Here is a 22,798-nt window from a genome sequence, read left to right as displayed (position 1 = left end):
GAAAAGATGTGTTTTAGGGCTCTCAGAGGGAAGTGTCTGGGATGAGGGAGTTTCCACAAGAAAAAGGAACTTAGAGGTCACGGGGAACAGGCAGTCCCAGGCAGAGAGGCAGGGGTCAGAAGGCAAGGGCAGCCGGGCTGAGAACCTAGGTTAGGCTGCCCTGACCCAGCCTCTGGTGTGGAGGATGTGCTGGGGGCCTCCCAGGGACCCTTTCCAGGGCCTTAGCACTGGTTTTGGAATCAGAAAAGCTGGGAAGCCTAGACCAGCCTTTTAGATTGAGCCTGGTAATAATGATAGTCATGACAATAAATATCATCACAAAAGTATTTTCTATCATGCGCCCAAGATCATTTTAAGCACTTCCCACATTCATTTATTTATTTAGAGACGGGGTCTCGCTCTGTCACCCAGGCTGGAGTACAGTGGTGCAATCATGACACACTGTAGCCTTGACCTCCTGGGCCCAAGTGATCCCCCTGCCTCAGCCTTCCAAATAGCTAAGACTACAGGTGCACCACTACCACGCTCAGCTACCTCACACATATTAACTCATTTAATCCTCACAACCATCCCAGGATAAAGGCACTACTGTCACGCCCATTTTACACACAATGGAACTGTGGTTCAGAGGAGTTAAGTGATTTACCTAAGGACACACAGCTGGTAGGAAGCAGAGCTAGGATTTGAACCCCAGGCCTTGCCTCCAGAATCTGTGCTCTTTTTTTTTTTTTTTTTTTTTTTTGAGAGAGAGGATCTTGCTCTGTTGCCCAGGCTGGAGTGCAATAGCACAATCATAGCTCATTTCAGCCAACCTCCTGGGCTCAAGCGATCCTCCTGCCTCAGCCTCCTGAGTAGCCAAGACTATAGGCACACACAACCATGCCTGCTAATTTTTATTTGTTTTATTTTTTTTGTAGAGACAAGGTCTCACTACATTGCCCAGGCTGGTCTCAAACTCCTGGCCTCAAGCGATCCTCCTGTCTCGAGTCCACATTCTTAGCCAGTGTGTGATGCTAACCCATTTTCATAAGCACCGTGATTAGCCTGGCAACAATCATCAATATTTTCTGGCCTTAAATTTTTAAGATTTTTGTTTTAAATTTTTTTTACTTTTTTGGTTTTAAATTGCTTGCTATTCCCCCTTGACATTTAGAACATGCTTTGTTTCTTGACACTGATGTTACTGTTAGGATCCAGTTATTACTGGCTAATATTTGCTGAGAGCAACACTGGGCCAGGTTCTGTGCTGAGCAGCTTCATGTCACACCCACTCTAGGAGGAAGGTCTTGATGTTGTCCCCATTTTCCAGATGAGGAAACTGAGGTTCAGAAAGAAGTCATTTGCTCAAGGTCACAGAGCAAGTGGTGGGAGGGTGGGGGTTTTTAACTCAGGTGTGCTTGGCTCCAGTGCCCAAGTTCTCAGCCCCGAGCCCGTGCAGTCTCCCAAATAATAGCCCTTGATCCTAACCACCACCAGAGGAATGGCTATTGGATAAAGGACCGGAGAGGGTGGTCACAGGCTCTAGGCCACATAGCACATTGAGAGTGTTGGTGGCAGGGGCAGGGATGTCCTGATTCCTACTCTGGTGCTCTTTGTGCCCCTCCCAGGGCTCAGGACCCACATCCTAGCAAGCAGCTCACCTGTGCAGGCCACGGCGGCAAAGACCCAGCACTGGCCATACTTGACGCGCTGGCAGCCGTGGTTCTTCCAGCGCCGCAGGATGTCCACGCTGCCGATCCAGGACATGGGATTGACACCGTCCCCGTAGTTGTTGTCCCAGCGTCCCAGCAGCACACCCTGGTCATCGTTGCAGTTGACCTGCAACCAGTAGGGCAGCACGGGGACTGAGCCTGGGATGGGGTGACAGCTGTGCCGGCTGGGTGAGCCTGAGCACAGCAGGCGTGGGGTGAAAGGCAGGGAGGGGAGCTCCAGGGTGAGGAAAGAGCAGGGGCAAAGGGGCCATGGTGTGACAGACTGAGGTGTGTGGCAGAGGGTGGGGGCTGGAGCCAGGGACAGGAGGGAGATGGGGAAGGAGGAGGTGGGGCAGGGTCAAGGTCTTGAACGCCATGCTGGGGATGTGACTCTGTCCTGTGAAGAACACAGGATTGCTCGGGAGTGACATGGCGTGATCTCAGTTTTACAAAGACCCGCTTGGGTCTCCCACCCCAGATTGTGTCGTTCGCCCTGAACTCCCATTACCTCAAGAATAAAATCAGCCTCCTGACCGCGATCCACGAGGCCCTTCTGGTCTCACCCCTGCCCACCTCTGCAGCTTCCTCTGCACCCACAGGCCCTGCTCACTCCACTCCGGGCACACTGGCCTCCCTTCCTTCCTCAAACCTGCCAAAGTCGCTCCCTTCTCAGGGCCTTTGCACAGCTGTACCCTCTGCCTGGAACGCCCTTCTCCTGGGTACCACCTTAGGGAGCCTCTCAGCCCCTCCCGGAGCCTGGCCCTGCGGTCCAGCATTGTCACACCTCGGGTTCCTTCAGAGCGTGCACCGACATTTATGACTGCCTGCTCGTTCATACGGTATTTTGGTTAGTGTCTGTCTCCTCTCCCCTACCCTCTACAACACAGGCTCCATAAAGTTAGAGATCACACAGGACTTGTACACGGCTGTCTCCCCAGTGCCTAGGACACAAGTGGTACTTGATAAACATCCGCTGAAGAACTGAATAAATTAATTGCTCTGGGGGACCTCACAGCATCAGCCTCATCTGTGTAAATCATATCTTTCCAATGTAAGGTCTCTTCCTCGAGACTTACCCATCTCCTGGGTCCCCCCACCGCGCCCAGCACAGTGAATGGCCTGTGTCTCCACTGCGAGGGAGGGGCCTGCGGGAGCCCCCGTGGGCCCCACTCTGGACGGCCCTGCCACTCACTCACCATGCCGCTCACCACCCGGCCCACGTAGACGGGGCTGCTGCGGCGGGAGCAGTCACGGCCGGCGTTCTTCAGGAACTTGGGGTTGACATCTAGAAGGATCAGGCAGATGTCTAGGATCCCATCTTCAAACTGTGTCAGAGGAAACAAGAGAAGAAGGAGGAAGCTAGGAAGGCACCTCCTTCAGGAAGCCTGCCTTGAAGCCTCCACTGTTTCCTGCTCTGTCCCACACAGCAGACTGCGAGGCTCCAGCTGAGTCTGCCAGATCTCTCTGGTGGCAGCTTCTCTTGGCCCAGGAGGGAATGGAGTGGGACAATGCCTGGGTGAGCCATGAGTGTGTGACAAAGGGGGTGACAATCTTCATCCAGGACCTGGTTGAGGGGACCTGGGAATCTGGAGCAGGAGCCCATGGAGTGGGCAGCCCAGTGTCCCTGGGGCTCCCCCTCAGAGTCACCCTGGGCCCTGTCACTGTCCCTTTCTCCTCTTGCTCAGCCAAATCTCCCACTTCCCCAAGGCGTGGCCCACCCTGCAGAGCTGATGTCAGCCCCTCGTCCCCCTCCGACCCAGCCCACACACACTGCTCTGATGGGAACTGAGACAGATTCTAAATACAGAAAGCCAGTCCCATCACTCTTCTGTTTCAACCGTATCCACAGTAAAACCCAGACTTCCCCGTGCAACCTACAACGCCCTTCACAATCTGCCCCCATCCCCTCTTTGACTTCATCTCTCACCACTCACACCCATACTCACTCTGCCCAGGCTCGCTGTCCCAGGACCCTTGCACGTGCTATTTCTCTGCTCAGAATGCACTTCCTGCTGCTCTCTGCAGGGCTCACACCATCTCAGCCTTGCCATTCAAACGTCATCTTTCTCAAAAGCAGGACCCCTTCTTGCTACCTTCCATTGGACCATCCACCTGCAGGGGCCCTTCTGTCTGCTCTCTTCCCCCCACCTCTGTGGTCCTTTCCTGGGCCAGATCTCCCTCCAAGCTGCACAATAGCCTTCCATGGCGTGAACCCTCTGTGGCTCCCTATTGCCATCAGCCTGATGTTCAGGGCTGTTCCACAACCTGGACACTGCTGGCTTCTCCCACCTCATCTCTTGGGGCTCCTTCACACACAAGGTATGCCCCAAGCTACAACGTACGTCTCAGGCGTGACGTAAACTTTCCAACCTCTGAGCTTTCACTTGCATAGTTCCCTTGGCCTAGTATATTGTGCACACACCTCCTTGCGTGGCAAACTCCTATTTGTTCTTCAAAGCCCAGCTCAAATATTCCCTACTTCAAGAAGTCCCCCCGATCCCCATAGGCTGTTATTCCTTCCTTCCTCTAAGTCTCATCTTCCTGGACTGTGATCCCCTTCAGAAGCTTTGCAAGGGCCATGTCCCATAGCCCAGCACAAGCCCGGATACAAAACAGGACCCTGGGAAATAAAGGAAGAAACTGACTTTGTTCTCCTTCTCAGGAGAGAATAAAAAGCCATGAAAAATCAGAGCCAATTCATTTTCTGATGTATTTTATGCATCACGGTCATACCCCCATTTCATTTCTATCCCACAGCAGGCTATGGGGTTGCTGGGCAGACAGTTTTGCAATTATCATGACAATATTCAGATGAGAAAACTTTGGTCAGAGCCTGAGACCATACAGGGAAGATTTCCCTATGGTTTCAGGGTAGGACCCTCTAGGCCTGAACATTGAACCCTGCCCCAGAGGCTGCTGGGGGAAGCCTCAGGGTGAACCCCACCCCAGGAGGCCAATACCTCCTAACACACCAGGAGGTTGAGTGGCCAGGGGTGCAATAGTTCTTGCTTTGTGAGTTTTCCCAGCAGTCTCAAGAATTTTTACAGGTGGATGGATGATAAATGAAATTTATCATCACCGGTTTAGAGAACCAGCCCAGGCTGGCCGGCTGGAGAGTGAGAAACCACATGAAACAGATGAGCCATCGGCTGAGGCCAGCCAAGCCCAGCCTAGACAGCCATGCACGGCTGACCCATAGACTTGTAACAAATAATAAGTGATGGTTGCTTTTAGCCCCTAAATCTCAGGCTTGTTTGTTCGCAAAGTATGGTTACTAGACAAGCAGCATCAGCATCACCTGGGAACTTGTTTGAAGAGCAAATTCTCACCCCCTAGTATTTTAACACCGTCTTTCAGTGATCCTGAGAACCACTGATCTGGGTGAGGGTTTAAAGCCCCTTCTTAGCACATGCCTAGCACACAGCGAGTGCCCTCTAAGTACTGCCTATTATTTAAATACATGAGCTTTACTGTTCCCTCTTCCCCCCTCCCCGGGATACCAACCAACTTCACAGCTCCCAAAGGCTCTCCTAGTTCTTTCCCCACCTTGAATCCAGGGCCACTGCCTTTGCTGTGTGACCTCAGGCCAGCCTTGGCCCTCTCTGAACCTTCAGCTGTTTCAGGGCCTTTGCATCCCTGACAGCATGAAGTGGGTGACTCTGTGACTCACTCCCACCTATGCAGCTTTGGCTGCCCCCAGACACAGGGTCAGGCACACAGAAGGGCCTGAGATGGTTGGGAGAAACAGGGTGTTGCCCCTACCTGCCCAAAATTCCAAGGTATGCTCTTGATGAACTTGGCCGAGCCCTGGTAGATAAAGCCCTGCTGGGTGAGGACGTACTCCTGCCGCTCCTCTTCCGAGTCCAGGTACACAGCGTCCGCTGCAGGCAGGAAGAAACGGACCTCAGCTCTGGGTCTGCAGAGGCCCAAGGGTCCCCGCAAATCTGGCAGTCAAGGCCAAGCCAGTGTCTCAGAGATCCATCCTTCTTTTAATTAGAGAAAGTCACCATTAAGGAATAACCCCACATCAGTGAGATAAGGTGTTATCGGTTAGTGACAACAAAGGCTGCCATTTCTCCAACACTCACCACGTGCCAGGACCTGTGATAAATGTCTGACCTGTGTTAATAAATTTAATCTCCAGAACAGCCTTATGAGGAACGGACCCTTGAAAGCCCCATTTTAAAGATGGGAAAACTAAGGCTCAGGAATATTTTATAGCTAGGAAAATTGAGACTAAAGACAGAGGAGCACTGGACCAGGAGTTAGGAAACTCCTGAGCCTCATTTGCTGTGTGCCCCTGGGTAGGCTACTTTGCCTTCTCTGCCCACCTTAACATCTCACTGTGTCAGCCCAAAATGCAGATCTGAAAGGTGCTTTGGAAACGAAAGCCCTGAGGTAGCATGAGGGAGGCGCATGATTCAAGGGAGAGAGAGCTCAGTAGCAGAGGGGAAGGTCAAGAAAGGATTCCTGCAGCTCAGGAGAGGTGGGGTCCTGTCCAGCTTGAGGGAGTCACAGAGGGCTCCCTGGAGGAGGTGGCATCTGAATGCTGTCTTGAAAAATGATTAAGGTTTAGAGAGTTGGAACCTGGAGGGTGGCATTCTAAGCAGAGGACCAGAAAGAACAAAGTTTTGGCTGCTGGAAAATGCAGGGCATTTAGTTGTCTGTGGCCAGTGAGGGGAGAAGAGGGGGCTGAGGAAGTTGGGACCAGATGGTAGGAGGCCAAAGATCAGGCGGGCTTTACTGACTCCACTTCACTGGTGAAGAAACTGAGGCCAAGAAGGGGCAATCTGGAGCCGCATTATGACTTTGGTGAGCCGCAGGCAGTCTTGACTTCATGCATTCCTTCCTCCATGAGAAAAAAAGGAATTGAAAAATGACTGCCTTGGTTAATGACAGCTATCTCAGTATTACATGTTAAAACCTATTGTTCAACTTAAATGTTCATTTTTTTCTTCTGATTTTAAATTAAATTAAAACATGTTCACGGGCGCCTAAAAGTTTCTCGGGCCCCAGGCACTGTGCCTGTCAGGTCTAATGGAGAAGGTGGCCTGGGAAGGAAGCAGCTGCCGGACCCTCAGACCCCTGGGCTTTGTTATGCCCATCTGCGGCGACCAGCAGCCCCTACTTTCATCACAGTGAGGAAAAATGGGAAAGCAGCCAAGTCTCTTGTGTATTCTGATCTTTGGCTCTGGAAACTTCTATAAAAATTAACCCTGAAGTCAATGAACTATAATGGCTCTGCAGCAGCCGGAGGATGTGGAATAAAGAATGAAAGAGAAAGGACAACCCACAGTGTTTCAACATTAGAATGAGTGTCAGCACTTGTTGAACTGTCCCCACCCCAGCTCAGGATGCCAAGACTGTGACGTCCCCAGCTCAGGTCTCCATCTGGTAAAGGTGGGGGCACTGGGGACGTGAAGCCTTGCATATAACTGGCACTCGATCATATTGGTCTTGGAGCTGACGTATAGGAGGGTCCCATTTTCCAGGCAGACCCGGCCCTTTCCCACCCATCAGACTGATTTCCTCCCGTAGCGCTCCTGCGCTCACCCCAGCCCAACTTCCTGCCTCTGCATCACCAGCTCTACAGCTCCCGCCCCGGGATGTGGGTCACTTTAGTCACTGTGCCGCTTGGCTGACCGCCACTCCAACCCGCCGGGTGAGGCCAAGCAGGAGGAAGGGGGCCATCCCCCAGAACCACGCTCCCCATTCCCTGAACTCTGAAACCCTGTGGTGTGGACAAGGGTGGGGACACCGGCGTCTTCCTGTCCTGTTGGCAGAGCTGCCAACTAGTTGCGACCCTCTGCAGTTGACTAAAATTCAAAACAAACCTATGGGGCGGGGGGATCCAGTAAGGCTACTTCTGTCCCGAGAAATCATTCCATTGGCCACAGGGTCTGAAGCAATGGTGCTCATTGACGCATGGTCCCTGCGTGCCATGAGCCTCCAGGCACAACCTCTTGTCCATCAGTGGGGGCTAGACCATCCACATGGGCAAGACACAGGACACTCGAGGCCCTTAGAAAGAATGAGCAGATGTGGCCGGGCATGGTGGTTCACGCCTATAATCCTAGCACTTTGGGAGCCCAAGGTGGGCGGATCACCTGAGGTCAGGAGTTTGAGATCAGCCTGGCCAACATGGTGAAACTCCGTCTCTACTAAAAATACAAAAATTAGCCCAGCATGGTGGTGCATGCCTGTAGTCCCAGCTACATGGGAGGCTGAGGCAGGAGAATCATTTCAACCCGGGAGACAGAGGTTGCAGTGAGCCGAGATTTCACTGCTGCACTCCAGCCTGGGTGACAGAGAGAGCCTCGGTCTCAAAAAAAAAAAAAAAAGAAAGAAAGAATGAATGAACAGATGTATGCAGACCAATGTGGACAGATCCTCACAGTGTATTGCAAGGGGAAAAAACCAAGTTGTAGGTTAATGTATACGGTGAGATCCTTTTATGTTTGTGATAGAGAGACAGAGCCCTAAACAATACAGCAGTTTCTCCAGGCACGTGCAGACTGGCCTAAGGAGGGGAGCCCCCGCAAAATATCTAACAATGGTGTTCCCCCAGGAGGAGGGGTCAAAGGGGGAGGCCGTTTCTCTGTAGTCTTGAAGCCCTCCCCTCCCCTTTTTTTGAGACAGAGTCTTTCTCTGTCACCCAGGCTGGAGTACAGTGGCACAATCCTAGCTAACTGCAGCCTCAACCTCCTGGACTCAAGAGATGATCCCACCTTAGCCTCCTGAGTAGTTGGGACTACAGGTAGGTGTGTGGCATCACATCAGGCTAATTTTTGTATTTTTTTATAGAGATGGTGAGTTTCACCATGCTGGCAAGGCTGGTCTTGAACTCCTGGCTCAAGTGATTCCCCTGCCCCAGCCTCCCAAAGTGCAGGGATTACAAGTGTGGAATTACAGGCGTGGGATTACACTGCACCTGGGCTTGAAGCTTTTCTAAAGAGAATGCTGTCATGGCCTACTGTTATACTGGGAAATAAAAGTCAAAATATGGAAACGAGAAAAATTTTAAAAGCTTTCTGCTCAAATATAAATTGCCTCAAAATAAAGAAGAAAAAAGATAAAGCAGTGGGCCAGCAAGAAGGTGGTGGTCTAACAGCCAGGAGGCCAGAATTTCTGCCCTTTTGAGGACGGACACACAATTCCCAGGAGGGGCCTGGCCCATGATGCTTGTCCCCCTGCTTTGTTTCATTAGAGCAGAAAGGAAACAGATCATTAGACCCAACTGCCTTGCTAGTTAGATGGGAAAATCGAGGCCTGGGGAGGTGATGGGCAACCCCTGCCTCCTCAGTTTCCTGTGTGTGAAGTGGGGACGCTGTCATGTCACCCTTAGGATTGTTGAGAGGCCCGACTGAGACAGTGCGTAAGAAGGCAGCTGGACAGTCAAATTGCTCCTACTCACCCCCCTCCCGCAGCCCTCCCCCCAACCTCACCTCCCCGTTTCCCTTCCCCAAACCAGTCTGGGTGAGATTTAAAACATAGCTGCCCACCTCGGCCAGGCACAGTGGATCATGCTTGTAATCCCAGCACTTTGGGAGGCTGAGGCGGGTGGATCACCTGAGGTCAGGAGTTCGGGACCAGCCTGGCCAACATGGTGAAACTCTGTCTCTACTAAAAATATAAAAATTAGCCAGGCGTGGTGGCACATGCTTGTAATCTCAGCTACCCGGGAGGCTGAGGCAGGAGAATTGCTTGACCCTGGTGGGCGGAGGTTGCAGTGAGCCGAGATTGTACCATTGCATTCCAGCCCAGGCAACAAGAGCAAAACTCTGTCTCAAAAAAGAAAAAACAAAAACAGGGCCCCATGAAACAGAACCAGGACATAGTGCCCGGGCCTGGGCATCAGCTGGGCACCCTTTTTCTGATGTGTAGCTTTTGAAACCAAGTCACTGCTAAGCCCCAGTTCATAGTGGTCTGGGAATACACAGGCCTCAAACAGTGAATGAAGTCCCTTGGTAAATATCTGGAATTGGGCATATCATTCTACTTCTTTGTATTTTTAGTTTTTTAGAGGCAGGGTCTCACTCTGTTATCCAGGCTGGAGTGCAGTGGTATAATCACAGCTCACTGCAACCTCCACTTCCTGGACACAAATGATCCTCCCATCTCAACCTCCCAATTAGCTGGGACCACAGGCGTGCACTACCACACCCAGCTACTGTTAAATTTTTTTTTTTTTTTTTAGAGACAGGGTCTTGCTCTGCTGCCCAGGCTGGTCTTTAACTTCTGGCTCACTCAAGTGATCCTCCCTCCTCAGCCTCCCAAAGGACCGAGATTATAGGCATGGATCACTGAGACCGGCCTCATTTTGTTTCTATAAGCAGGGATAACAGGAGTACTCATGTCTTGAGGGTTTTGTGAGGCTGGAGCACAGTGGGCCCCACTCAGTCCACTTTGATGTGTGTCTCTTATCCCCTGTTCTTCCCACCTCCAGTGGCCTCCATGGGCGGATCCAGCCCTGCCCACCCCAACGCTGTGAGTGGACGGCGTGTGGCTCACCTGGGCACCAGGCATTGAACAGCAAGATGAAGTGGCCCAGCACAAAGCTGGATCCCTGGTAGCCAGTGGAGGCCTCCAGGCTGAGGCGATACAGGCCGATGGGGGCGTTGGCCGGGGTGGTGAGCTGCAGCGAGAGGGTGCAGTCTTGCTGGTCCACCACGGTGGCCGTCCAGTCACCCTCCTCCACAGCATCTCGTAGTGGAAAACGGGCCTTGGTCCCGGCCTCCTGGCTGGGGGCTGAGCCTGTGGAGGGAGAAGCAGTAGCTGTGAGCTAGGGGTGGCAGGGCTGGCACAGCAGGGCACCTACCTGGGGTCCCCCGGCTTGGGCTCCAGGCCTAGTTCTGCCACTAACCACTGAAATAACTTTGGCAAGAAGTTTTGTCTCCTTGAGCCTCAGTTTCCTCATCTGTAAAGAGGGGCTCAGAACCCCAGCCTTTCGGGGTGGTTTTGTGGGAATGCATAAAAAACCACAGGCACACACATGTCCTCAACTAGAGAGTCCTCCTGAGAGAGGACCAGGCAACCCGGAGCCAAGGCTCATTCCACCGCTCTGCAATGACGTGACTTGGGACAAGCCCATCCCTCTCTCTGGGATCGCCTGGCTCATTTGTGTAGCACAGACAAGGATTAGGCAAGATGCCCCAGGGCCCCCCTTTCCTGCCTAAATCCTCTACCTGCTAGCATCCCGCTTTTTCCCTCAGAGAAGGAAGCCCAGACACTGAGCAGAAAGGGACCTCCTTCCTCTGAGAGCCCCTTGCGGTAGGCCAGCGGAGGATGCTGGCTGGCCCACACAGCCTCTAGCTGTCTGTCTCCCTAAGCCCCCCCAACTGCTGTCCCCCGCATCTCCACAGGCAGTTCTGAGATGCTGGTCATAACCACATCTCCTACATCCTACAGCCTACATCTCCTTCCTACAGCCTTTTACACTTTATGAAGCACCTGCTTCCTTTGAGACCCCTTGCCCAGGTGAGAACACTGAGGCTCAGAGCGAAAGGGGTCTCCCAAGGGTATCCTAGAAGTTTGTGGCAAAGGTCGCATCTGAGGTGGGTCTTTAGCTCTCAGTTGTCTTCTACGGTGCCTCTCCTTCCCAAACAGGACGCTCCCCGGCCGGGTTCTCAAAGGCACAGCGATGGGCACACTCTCCAAGCAACCAAGAAATTCCCGAGGCCTAGGGAAGCCTGAGGGACTTTTCCAGGTGGAGGGGAGGGCCACCCCCACAGGCAGGTCTGAGTCATGGGCAGGGCGAGGAGGGGCCGGTCACTTTCTGGACATGGGTGGTGGAGAGGAGACAGAGGACGTTCTCTGCCTGGCTGGGCGGGTGCCCAGGAAAGTTTATTTTTATTCTTACATCTCCCTCCCTGCAGCTCTGCCCACCCGCTGCTGACATTATTGGGGCCTGCTCACCCTGGGGCTCCCTCCCAGCCCTCAGCCCCCTCCTCCCTGCCAGCCAGCCCCACCCACACCCAGCTCAAATGTAACCATGAACTAACAGGCACGACACAGGCCTCTGGGGCCTTGCCCAAGTGCCAGGGGCCAACTGGAAGCCTTTGAATGCTCCCTGACTTCCAGAGCTGGCATTCGGGGAGGAGCCATGCAGGCTTGGGGTCCCAGACCCACCCTAGGTCTGGTTCCCCCACTCTGCCCCTGAGTACTGTGTGACCTGGGCCACATCACCAGGCCTCTCTGATCTGCTTTCTTATCCAAGAAGAAAACAGGCTTAGGCCACATGCCCGGGAGGGTCCAATCTCAGGTTCGAAACTGGCTCTATGAACTTGGACAAGTTACTTAGCTTCTCTATGCCACAGTTTTCTCATCTGTAAAATGGGGCCAGTGGCAGTACCTCCCTATAAGGTTGTCGTGAAGCTTAAAGAGGACAGGCATGCAAAGCATCCCACAAGGTGCCTGGTGTATAGTAAGTGCTCAGGAAATCATAGTTAGCCTTGTTCAGTTTTCATGAACGCCTCCTGGTTCTGTTTCGAAGGTTCCATGAGAGAGTTCATAGAAAGCATTTTGAACAGTGACCAGCTCAGTCATCATGCAGGAAATGTGAGCGATCGTCAGTGTTATTAGAAGGGGCCACTAAAAATCTGAATTCTCAGGCTAACTAGTAGATTATGAGAACTGGAGTGGAATGTAGAGATGGTCTAGTTTTATTGAAGAACTTCACAGATATGGAAACTGAGGCTGAGCGGGGTGGCGCTGGGGTGACCAAGCATCACAGTTTGCTCAGGACAGCCTCAGTTTACGCCTGTGGCCCTTACTTAATTCTTAAGGGCCCTCCTTCCAATCTCAGAAACGTCCCCGCTCAGAGGATCAATGATCTGGTCTCTGTGGCATCAGGCCTGGGCCAGGTCCCATCGCCAATGTCGCTGTTGACATTTTACCCTCGGGGACAAGTCAGGAAACGCATTTCCCTTTCTCTCTATCTTGGGACAGCCATGCACACACAGTCACACACACACACACACCCCTTTCTTCCCAGATCTCGGGGGGACAGGAGAAGGACAGGCTGTCCCACGGTCCACCCGCTGCTCGCGTAAGCTGGCTTCACAAAGTCCTTGGCTGCGGTTCTACACCATCCTCTTTGTGGGACCAGGGGCACCATGAGGACGACTCTGTGCCCAAATGACCACAGGGAGCCTAGAGTCCTGGCCACTATCCCAGACCATGGTGGCCGGGCTGGGATGGGGTGGGTGAGCAGAACCTTCTAGAGCCTTCTATTCGCCTCATAAGGGTTACTTTCACTCCTCCAAGCTGACTTCACTCCTACGGCCACAGCCACACCCCCTCAAACCCAACCCCATCCTTGGAGGGAAGCAGAGCTTTATCCCTTTAACAAGGATGGCATTTGTCTAGTGTGGCCTGGACCCCATAACAGAATCTGTCAGGTCTCGAACTGTCTGGGTGAAAACACACATCTAGGAATGTGTGGGGTCAGGCCACACATTCACTTTCACATTCACTCAGCTCCATTCGCTGAGTGACCTTAGCCACCTCTCCTGCTTCTCTGGGCCTCAGTTTCCCATCACAAGCTAGAATGTTCCCGCACAGGAGCAGAGTCAGCTGGCCAGGCCTTGAACTGAGTGCTGACCCAGGCCAGGCCTGGAGTTGAGGGAGGGCCCGGTTTCCTGGTATTGTCCCTCAGGCTTCCCCAGGCCTCGGGAATTTCTTGGTTGCTTGGACAGGGAAGATGTGTGCACTCTGTACTCAGAGATCTGGCCTCCTCTGTGGCTGCCTACAGGGGCTGCGGAAGTGACCAGGGCAGGTTGGTTATGGTTTGAGATAAGTTGGTGGAGACTGGAGGACAGAGATTAGCTGGCTGGGGTGGGAAGGTCAGCAGTGGCCCTTCACCCAACCCCAAACTCAGGACCCTAATCACCTAACACTACGCTGCCCAGACAATTGGAGGAGAAATAAGAAGGGGGACATCTGGGCCGGGCGCGGTGGCTCACACCTGTAATCCTAGCACTTTGGGAGGCCGAGGTGGGCGGATCACAAGGTCAGGAGATCGAAACCATCCTGGCTAACACAGTGAAATCCCGTCTCTACTAAAAATATTAAAACTTAGCCGGCGTGGTGGCGGGCGCCTGTAGTCCCAGCTACTCAGGAGGCTGAGGCAGGAGAATGGTGTGAACCCGGGAGGCGGAGCTTGCAGTGAGCCGAGATCACGCCACCGCACTCCAGCCTGGGCGACAGAGCGAGACTTTGTCTCAAAAAAAAAAAAAAAAAAAAAAGGTGAGGGGACATCAGGAGAGTAAAAGAAGAGAAAAGAAGGCGGCCTTATCCTTAGCGAACGAACGCAGGAGCAGAAAACCCAATCCATGTTCTCACTTATAAGTGGGAGCGAAATGACAAGAACACATGGACGCATAGAGGGAAACAGCACACACTGGGGCCTCCTTGAGGGTGGGAGGAGGGAGAGGAGCAGAAAAAATAACGCTTGGGTACTAGACTCAGTACCTGGGTGACAAAATAATCTGTACAACAAACCCCCATGACCCGAGTTTACCTACACAACAAACCTGCACTTGTACCCATGAACTTAAAATAAAAGTTTAAAGAAAGAAAAATAAATAAAAAAGAAAGTAGAAATCACAGGCTGCCCACCCAAGCCAGCAGCTCACCTACCATTCCATTTCACAGAGGAACACACTGAGACCCGGCAGGCACTTGTGATAAATGTGCCTACTGCAGGGACATACGGATGAAAAGTCTCACCCTGCGGTCAGGGTTTGAAGCCTTCTGTGTCCCTAACTCACTGTGTGACTGACCCTCCTGAGCCAGTGACTACCTTTCTGAGCCTCAGCTTTCCCGTCTGCAAAATGGAGTCCTTTATAACTTCTAAGCTGCGAGGATTCAAGACAAGCATGCGTTCAGCGGGTGTGCCATAGATGTTGTGATTTTCACTACCACAAGCCTGACTTTTCTTAGGCCACCAGATCCAGTCCTTAACTGCCACGTACCCTCACTTTCCACTTCGTAGAGGGGGAAACTGAGGCTGGAAGATCAGAGACTTGCTGGGGGCTCCTTGGCTCTGTTAGCAAGTGACCTACGGGGCCAGGGTGCTTATTGGGGGAGTTCCTGGGCAATGGGTGTGTCTCCACCAGGAGGCCAGGGGCAGGGAGCAGACGGATGGAGGAGGTATCCGAGGCGAGCCTGCAGTCCCCATGATAAGCCTTATCAACGGCCTTCTAGGTCAATGCAGGCCTCAGCCAAGGAGTGCTTGCTGCCATCTCTGCCCTCGTATACTTCAGAAAGAGCTGGCCTTTCCCACCCAGAGTCCTAGCCAGGTGGCCCCTCACTGACCTCAAGGGAGTGGCTCCCACCAGAAACCAGCCCCACTAATTTGGCATTTGAGGGCATTTTCCTAGGAATGGCCAACAAAGAAAATTGGGCACGACGCATCTGGGAATGAGATGCCTGGGGCCTTGGCATCCCTTTACCCATTCCTGCGGCCCCAGTACGAAGATAAGCAACAGCTGCAAACATCCGCAGGCCCTCCCCCACAGCAGACACTTAAGAACCTTGCAATATGAGGGCTTTCAGATAACGAAACTCAGGTTCAGAGAGGTTAAGTAATTTGCCTAAGGTCACACAGCAGGTAGGCAACCCAGCCTGCGCTAGAATCCAGGTCTCTCTGTCCAGCCTCAGAGACTGAGGCAGCTGCCAAATGCTTGGAGAATGAACTGCTGGGACCCAGAACTGCTCATATAGAAGGCTGAAGCCAACTGGGCTCTTTCTCTGCCACCCAGGCCTGATTTGGGCCTGATCCAGGTGCCTGGCTGGGTTGCATAGATTTCAGGCTGCAGAGGGATTAGAAAGTTGTTTTGATATGGGAAAGGGCAGACAGGATCTTTTTCTTTTTTCCTTTAAGGTGGTGTCTTGCTATGTTGTCCAGGCTGGATTCAAAGACCTAGGCTCAAATGATCCTCTCACCTCAGCCTCCCAAATAGCTGGGATTACAGGCATGTACCACCATGCCTGGCTTGTGGATGGGATTTTTTTTTTTTTTTTTGAGACAGAGTTTCACTCTTATTGCCCAGGCTGGAGTGCAATGGCATGATCTCGGCTCACCGCAACCTCTGCCTCCCGGGTTCAAGCAATTCTCCTGCCTCAGCCTCCCAAGTAGCTGGGATTACAGGCATGCGCCACCACACCCAGCTAATTTGGTATTTTTAGTAGAGATGGGGTTTCTCCATGTTGGTCAGGCTGGTCTCGAACTTCTGACCTCAGGTGATCCACCCACCTCGGCCTCCCAAAGTGCTGGGATTACAGGTGTGAGCCACCGCGCCCGGCCTGTAGATGGGATCTTGATCAGCTTTCCTCGTTGAAGGCTGACCTGCAACCCTGGTGATAATAGGCTTTCAGAAGCTCAGGGGTCCAGAGGCACAGACTTGCTCACAAAGCTGGTGGTCTGTGTGACATCTTCTCCCTTTCAGGGCCTCAGTTCCCTCATCTCTAAAATGGGGCTAATGACAGGTGGCAATCTCCCAGGGAACAAAGAGGGGTAAAGTTATTTGTTTTGTTCTCTGTCAGGGGTCTGGGACACGTCAGGGTGGAGAGGAGGTGGTGGTGGTGGTGGTGGTGGAGTGAGGATGCAGGTACTCACCGGTCACAACACTGAAGGTAAGACTGTCTACACTGGCCTCGTAGTTGCGGCCCTCAAAGTGCAGGGTCAGCCAGAAGGGCTGGCCCCGTCGCACCACCAGCTTCTCCCGGCACAGGTCGGCCGTGTGGTGGTCTCGGCCATTGGTCTCCAGCTCCAGATCACACCTCTCCAAGACCAGATCTATGGAAACAGAAGGAGATGCATGAGCCTCGGGGGCAGCCTTCAGACCCCCAGCGACGCACCTGCCCTCCCTAGACATGGGGGCCTTGTGCCCTCTTACTCCCCATGAAGCACGGCCATTCTTTCGACCGACCTCTCTCCCCAACCCTGGTCACACAGGGGCTGGGCGGGGCCGAATCTCCCTAACCCCTTTTTTCTTTTTAATTTAATTGAGACAAGGTCTTGCTTTGTTGCCCAGGCTGGAGTGCAGTGGTGTGATTGTAGCTCACTGTAGCCTTGAATTCCTGGGTTTAAGGGATCCTCCCACCTTAGCCTCCTCAGTAGCTGAGAGGACAGGCGTGCAACACTAATTTCTTCATTTATCAGTAAGCTGGGACTATAGGTATGTGCCTAGATAATTTTTTCATTTTTGGTTTTGCCATGTTGCCCAGGCTGGTCTCAAACTCCTGGGCCAAGCGATGCTCCTGCCTTGATCTACCAAAGTGCAGGTGTGAGCCACAGTGCCCAGCTTTCCCTAAATCTTTTAATCACAAGGTTGTGACCCCTGTGGCACTTCCTAGCTGTGTGACCTCCAGCAGCCATGGGGAACAGTAGTATCTACCTCCCAGGGCTGGTGTGAGCATGAAATGAATTAATGCATGTAAAACACTTAGTACAATGTCTGTTGTGTAATAAATACTCAGTAAACATGAGCTATTCTATTGCTATCAGAGGGTTCTTTTGGTTTAAACAGGGGCAGTATTTGGTATAGGTCAATGACATAGGCTTTGCCTTTAGATCCAATGTCCAATTTACAGGAAATACCCAGGGCTGAGGAACAAGTTAAACATAGAACCGGGATGTAATTGACAAACTTTATACATAGGGAAACTATTGACAAAGGGTCCGGTTTCTTTAATAAATAGATTGCAAGAAAGAAAATGAACAAAACATTGAAGAGAGAACCTGTAAAGAGAAATGTAAACCCATTGTGATGTATTGATCTTATTTGGATCTTGATTTCAAAAACGTATTTTATTTTTATCTTTATTTTTTTTTATTTTTTTTTATTTTTTTTTTTGAGACGGAGTCTCGCTCTGTCGCCCGGGCTGGAGTGCAGTGGCCGGATCTCAGCTCACTGCAAGCTCCGCCTCTCGGGTTTACGCCATTCTCCTGCCTCAGCCTCCCAAGTAACTGGCACTACAGGCGCCCGCCATCTCGCCCGGCTAGTTTTTTGTATTTTTTAGTAGAGACGGGGTTTCACCGTGTTCGCCAGGATGGTCTCGATCTTCTGACCTCGTGATCCACCTGTCTCGGCCTCCCAAAGTGCTGGGATTACAGGCTTGAGCCACCGCGCCCGGCCAAAAAACGTATTTTAAAACATTTATTACATGTACAAGACAACCGGAAATTTAAATACTGATGGCATAATGGTGATATCAAAGAATTTTTGTTAATTTGTTTGTGTTAAAAAAGAGTCCTTATCCTTTAAAGGCATATACTGAAACATTGACAGATGACATGATGTGATGTCTGAGATTTCCTGGCGAATAGCAGAGAAGGTGCACAGGGGCAGGAGATACCACGGTGGTCAGGGCTGGGTGACGGGGACATAGGAATTTATTAAACAATTCTATCTACTTTTATGTATGTTCAATATTCTCCAAATCAAAACATTTTTAACATGATAGGAGCTTTGAAGACTTCCAGAGGTAGATTTTAGTTCTGCTGTGCTGCTGTGTGAGCCTGGATAAGTGTCTCCCCCTCTCTGGCCTCCTCCTCTGAAGTCTCAAGGGGCTGCTGTGAGTCTAGAAGACGTGTTGGGAACCCCCTTCCCCAGGGCCAGCCCAGGACAGAAGCTTGATATGTAAAAGTTCCATTTACAGTTTCAGATGGAGCAGAGGACCAGGGCACAGTCAGGGTGACAGATGGGTGGGGGTCTTGGGGGAAAACAAATCTCATAAACCTTGGCAAGCTCAAGGTCAAGATTGGGAAGCCCTTAAGGTGGGAGGAGTGGGCAAGACAGACTCTCTGAGAGTGGGGCCACTGGACAGCATGTGGTCCAAGTGAGGCCCAGGGGCAGGAATTTGTTCAAAGTCACGCCGCAAGTTGGTTCTTGCAGTGGGAGAGCCCAGGTCTCCGGCTCACCTTCGACTATTCCAAAAATGACATGCCAAGTGCCTTTTATGTGAATTATCTCAACTTAAATCCCAAAACAACTCCGCTTACCTAGATGCTATCATGATTTCCATTTTGTAGACAAAGACACCAGGTGGCCCCAGGTCCCAGAGCAAGTGGCTGCTTTGGGATTGGAATCCAGAGCTGTGGCATTCCGTAGGATTCTGCCCTGGGAACCACCTCACTACAGCTCAGTTCGTTCTCCAGCCCCTCTTACGACCCTCCCTCGCCACGTCCTGTGTTGTTCTCAAACCTGGGGGCAGATAGTTCTGCGCCACTGAAGTATCAGGGATGTCGGTCCCCGTGTAATCACAACAGAAGAGACCTCAATGGCCAGAAGGGAAAACTTCCTGCTGGCCTGTTGCGGTGAGAAAATGTTGTTTTTGGAAACTTCAGTCCCAGGGAGCTTGAGTAGGAAAGAGGCCATTGTTGTTCCCGTGGAAGACCCTGGAGATATGGCCAGTCCCTGGGCTGTGGGAGCCGGGGCATTTTCTCCATCTATTGTCCGAAGAAGGGTTTCCAGAAATCACGCCCAGCTCCAAAGGTGCAGAAACACTGGGGTCTAGAATTGTAGGATTTATAGGATTTCTGCACTGAGAAAAGGCCTAGGTCTTCCAGGCCAGTGAGACCTCTGTCAGAAGTGCCCACTGTGACACGGGGCTGGGGGCTCATCATATCTGGCATCTCCAGGATCTCCCAGCCCCACTGAGCCCTGCTTTTGACCACGAGGGGGAGGGGGTGAGAAGATGCATTGAGGACAAGCGGCCACCAAAGCGACACATCACAGTGTATTGGGAGCTGGGTCCGAGGGAGGCGGGTGGCTGAGATCACACAGCAGGGTCAGGCGGGTCCACAGTTCCTGCCACCCATTCCTGCTCCACCTGCCCCATGTGCCTGTACCACACCCCTTCCTGGGGGTTGCAATGGGTGCAGAAGCCATCCCCAGATGAACTTGACCCAAGAGCCAGCTGGGATTCTGGGTCCAGCAGTGACATCCTCCATGGTAGAAATTCCTCCCGCTGGGACCCAAGACAGTGCTGCTTGTGTTTGGGGGCATGTGGGAGGAGGGTGCAGGTATGAAATTAAGCCTCTGTTCCACTCCTCTCCTTCCTCACAGAGGCACCAAAGGCTGACACTGTTGTTCTTATTTTATAGGCGAGACTCAACAAGTGGCCAAGGTCTGGGGTTGCAGAACGTGAGGGCGGGAAGAACCAGCCTGGTTTCCGAAGCCTCCCCGATAGGATGCTGAAAGCTCCTCTCTGGCCGCTGGAGCCAAGGACTCAGCCAGGCTTGGCTTGCACACCACTGGGTTACAGTGTTGCAAACTGTAAACTACTGTCCTGGCGGACCACTGGCACGTGTCACCGGTCAGTCAGTGGGGGCTGGCTCCCTGATGTGTGCCTGGAGCTCTGCAGGGGGTGCTGGCCTGGCCTCAGAACACTTAGGTACGGGTGGTTCTTGCCAGCCAGGACCCCTTTGCGTTCCATTGCCTCACCTGATCCAGGGAGGCAAGGGTTAATGGTTATGCACTGTGGACCGGGAAACTGAGGCTCCAAGCAGCATCGAGGCGCCTCCCCACCCAGCCGAGTCTGCCTGTTGCTCTCCAAATCAGGACTTAGGAATTCAGCTCCCACCAGGTCCTGACCCCCAATGCCCCGGAGCCCCTGAGTGGCGGCTGCGCTGACTCTGATACTCACCCTCGGCCATGGTCGGGCGGGGGCGGGGGCAGTGGCTCCTTACACTGGCAGCAGGACCCTCCAAGTGCGACCACTGGCGGCTGGCACTGCCGAGGCGGGGCGCGGCGCTAATTTATAGCCCGCTTTGGGGCGGGCCGGGGGCGGGGCCCCGCGGGAAGGCGGCGACCTGGGAGGCCACCCAGTGCCCAGTCCCCGGCCCACGCCGCCAGCGCTGGGGCTTACCCAGGGGACCGGAGCCCGAAGGAGGGACGGCGGCCGGGCGAGGGCGCCCCCTGGGGGAGCGGACAGGGACACACAGCTAGCCCAGGACATAGACACACCTGGACCCACAGAGTCAGACCTTGGAGAACAGACACGTGGACACATACACTCAGATACAGACACACGCAGCACCCTCACAGAAACACACAATGGAACCTGGGTGCACCTGGACACAGAGACGTGGACTCTCAGGTCAGATCTGGGATCAAGAACACCTCCCCACACCCAACACACACACACACACACACACACACACACACACTCAGGTACACATACACGGGGAGCAGACACAGACACACAGGGCTGTGGAGATACACACACAGACACAGATACACTCCCACGGATACACCAGACACAGCTGGACACACAGACACAGTGACATGGATACAACATCAGATTCTAATTGCAGAGACACACCAGGACACAGATACAGCCTGGCACAGCCAGGTAGCCTTGACTGCGAGCCACACACAGCTGTGGACACAGATGATCAGGTGTCCACAGGCACCTGGCACACATACAGAGCTCCCGGACGCCAAATGCCGCTGCTAGTTGTGGATGCAAAATCAGAGAGGGCACCCACAGACACACAAATATGTGGCTACTCAGAGGTGGGCACACATGCAGGCATGGACTCAGGTACAGACATGCAGACGCACCTGCAAAAACAGACACACCCGTGTCCCTTCCTGCAGCAAAACCCAGATAATCCTCCAATCTCACCCATCCTTGTATCCGTCTAATCAGCCATCCATCTAATCAGCCATCCATCTACCCATCCATCCACTCACCCTTGCATCACCTACCCATCCATCTATCCATCCACTCATCCCTCATCCATCCCTCCCTCCATGTTCTCTTCCCTCCCTCCCTCAATCCATCCATCCACTGAGCTTTCTTGAGGCCCCACTGTGTGCCAGAAAGGAGCACGGCCAACCTTCCAGGGACTCAGCCTAGGACTTCTCGAACCTGGCAACCAGGGGGCCTATCTCTCATCCTGGTTTCTCTGGTCTCCTGATCTCCTGTGCTTCCAGATCCACTGTGAGCCCTGAGTGGGAAGGGTTCCTGGAGAGACAGAGGCCCACGGGGCTCCCCTGGCACTTTTGCTGGAACAAGCTCTACATTCCGGAACAAGCTCCACATCTATTGATGAATTTGGACTATAGCAGCAGCCCCCATCTGCATTCCTAGGTGACATATGGAACAGGGAAAAAAAACCCGTGTTGCTTCAATGGATATTTCTCCCTGGGTCAAATGGGCTCTGGCTGGAGTCTCAGTGAACAAACCCACAAACCATGTTGAGCCCAGCTGACCTGTAATTGCCCCATTTTATAGAGATTGTTGCAGAAACTGTTCCCCACAGTTGGTGGAAGCTTGGAGGAAACAGCAGGGTGAGGAGAATCACCTGACCGAGAGGGAAGTCGGTCAACAGGCCAGGGTTCAAGCGTGGCCATGGGCAGGATTTTGACTCATTTTCTTCCTCTGCAAAATGGGGGCAAGAATCCGTCCCTCACAGACCTGAGTAAGACTCAATCTAAATGACCGACGTTGGGTGCCTTACATGGCGAGCATGCAATAACTGGGGGCCCTGAGACTTGGCACCGAAATAGCAAGTGTCCCAGAACCTGCCTATTTCGGACCTCAAGGAGAGACAGGAGGCGCAGGGACAGTCAGTTCTGCGGAAGGAAGGCTATGTTTCCACAGGTGTCAGCCCTGCCCCAAATGAAGGGATGGGTTTGGCCTTTTCTACCAGGTATTTTTTTCCTTCAAAACCCTCAGCCTGGGAGCTCCTTAGAAGACAGGGAGCCACCTAAGCATGTTATTTTTATTTTTTTGAGACAGGGTCCCACTTTGTTACCCAGACAGTGCAGTGGCGCGATCTTGGCTCACTGCAGCCTGCATCCCTCAGGTTCAAGCGATCCTCCTGCCTCAGCTCCCCTGAGTAGCTGGGACTACAGGAGTGCGCCACCACACCCAGTTAATATTTCTAATTTTTGTAGAGATGGGGGACTCACTATGTTGCCCAGGCTGGTCTCAAACTCCTGAGCTCGAGTGATCCGCACGCCTTGACCTCCCAAAGTGCTGGGATTATAGTCATGAACCACTGTGTCCGGCGCACCCGAGATTTTTAAACTCTTCTTGACCACAGTGTCCAGCATGGTGCCTGGCTCACCACCAGCCCCCAAAAATGT

At 52.8% G+C, this 22,798-nt stretch overlaps 1 protein-coding gene across 3 annotated transcripts in view; it reads right to left on the bottom strand.

The window, feature by feature from the left end:
- TGM2 (transglutaminase 2) overlaps positions 1 to 21,646 on the bottom strand; it is a 39,830-nt gene extending 18,184 nt beyond the window's left edge. The window contains exons 1-7 of one of the 3 annotated variants that reach the window (XM_025398318.1): positions 21,576 to 21,646; positions 20,346 to 20,617; positions 16,312 to 16,491; positions 10,203 to 10,445; positions 5,454 to 5,572; positions 2,888 to 3,016; positions 1,641 to 1,818 (exon numbers count right to left, since the gene is read on the bottom strand). In XM_025398318.1, coding sequence (XP_025254103.1) covers positions 1,641 to 1,818; positions 2,888 to 3,016; positions 5,454 to 5,572; positions 10,203 to 10,445; positions 16,312 to 16,491; positions 20,346 to 20,355 — 859 coding nt within the window. In that variant the 5' untranslated portion in view covers positions 20,356 to 20,617; positions 21,576 to 21,646. Of the gene's footprint in view, positions 1 to 1,640; positions 1,819 to 2,887; positions 3,017 to 5,453; positions 5,573 to 10,202; positions 10,446 to 16,311; positions 16,492 to 20,345; positions 20,618 to 21,575 lie in introns of those variants that run through there. The other 2 variants (XM_025398320.1, XM_025398319.1) reach the window with 2 other exon arrangements.
- Between the last annotated feature and the right edge of the window lie 1,152 nt (positions 21,647 to 22,798).

This window comes from Theropithecus gelada, chromosome 10, assembly GCF_003255815.1.
Source record: "Theropithecus gelada isolate Dixy chromosome 10, Tgel_1.0, whole genome shotgun sequence".
Taxonomy (NCBI): domain Eukaryota; kingdom Metazoa; phylum Chordata; class Mammalia; order Primates; family Cercopithecidae; genus Theropithecus; species Theropithecus gelada.
Note: the sequence above shows the minus strand (reverse complement) of the source record. Positions and strands in the feature narration are given on the sequence as shown.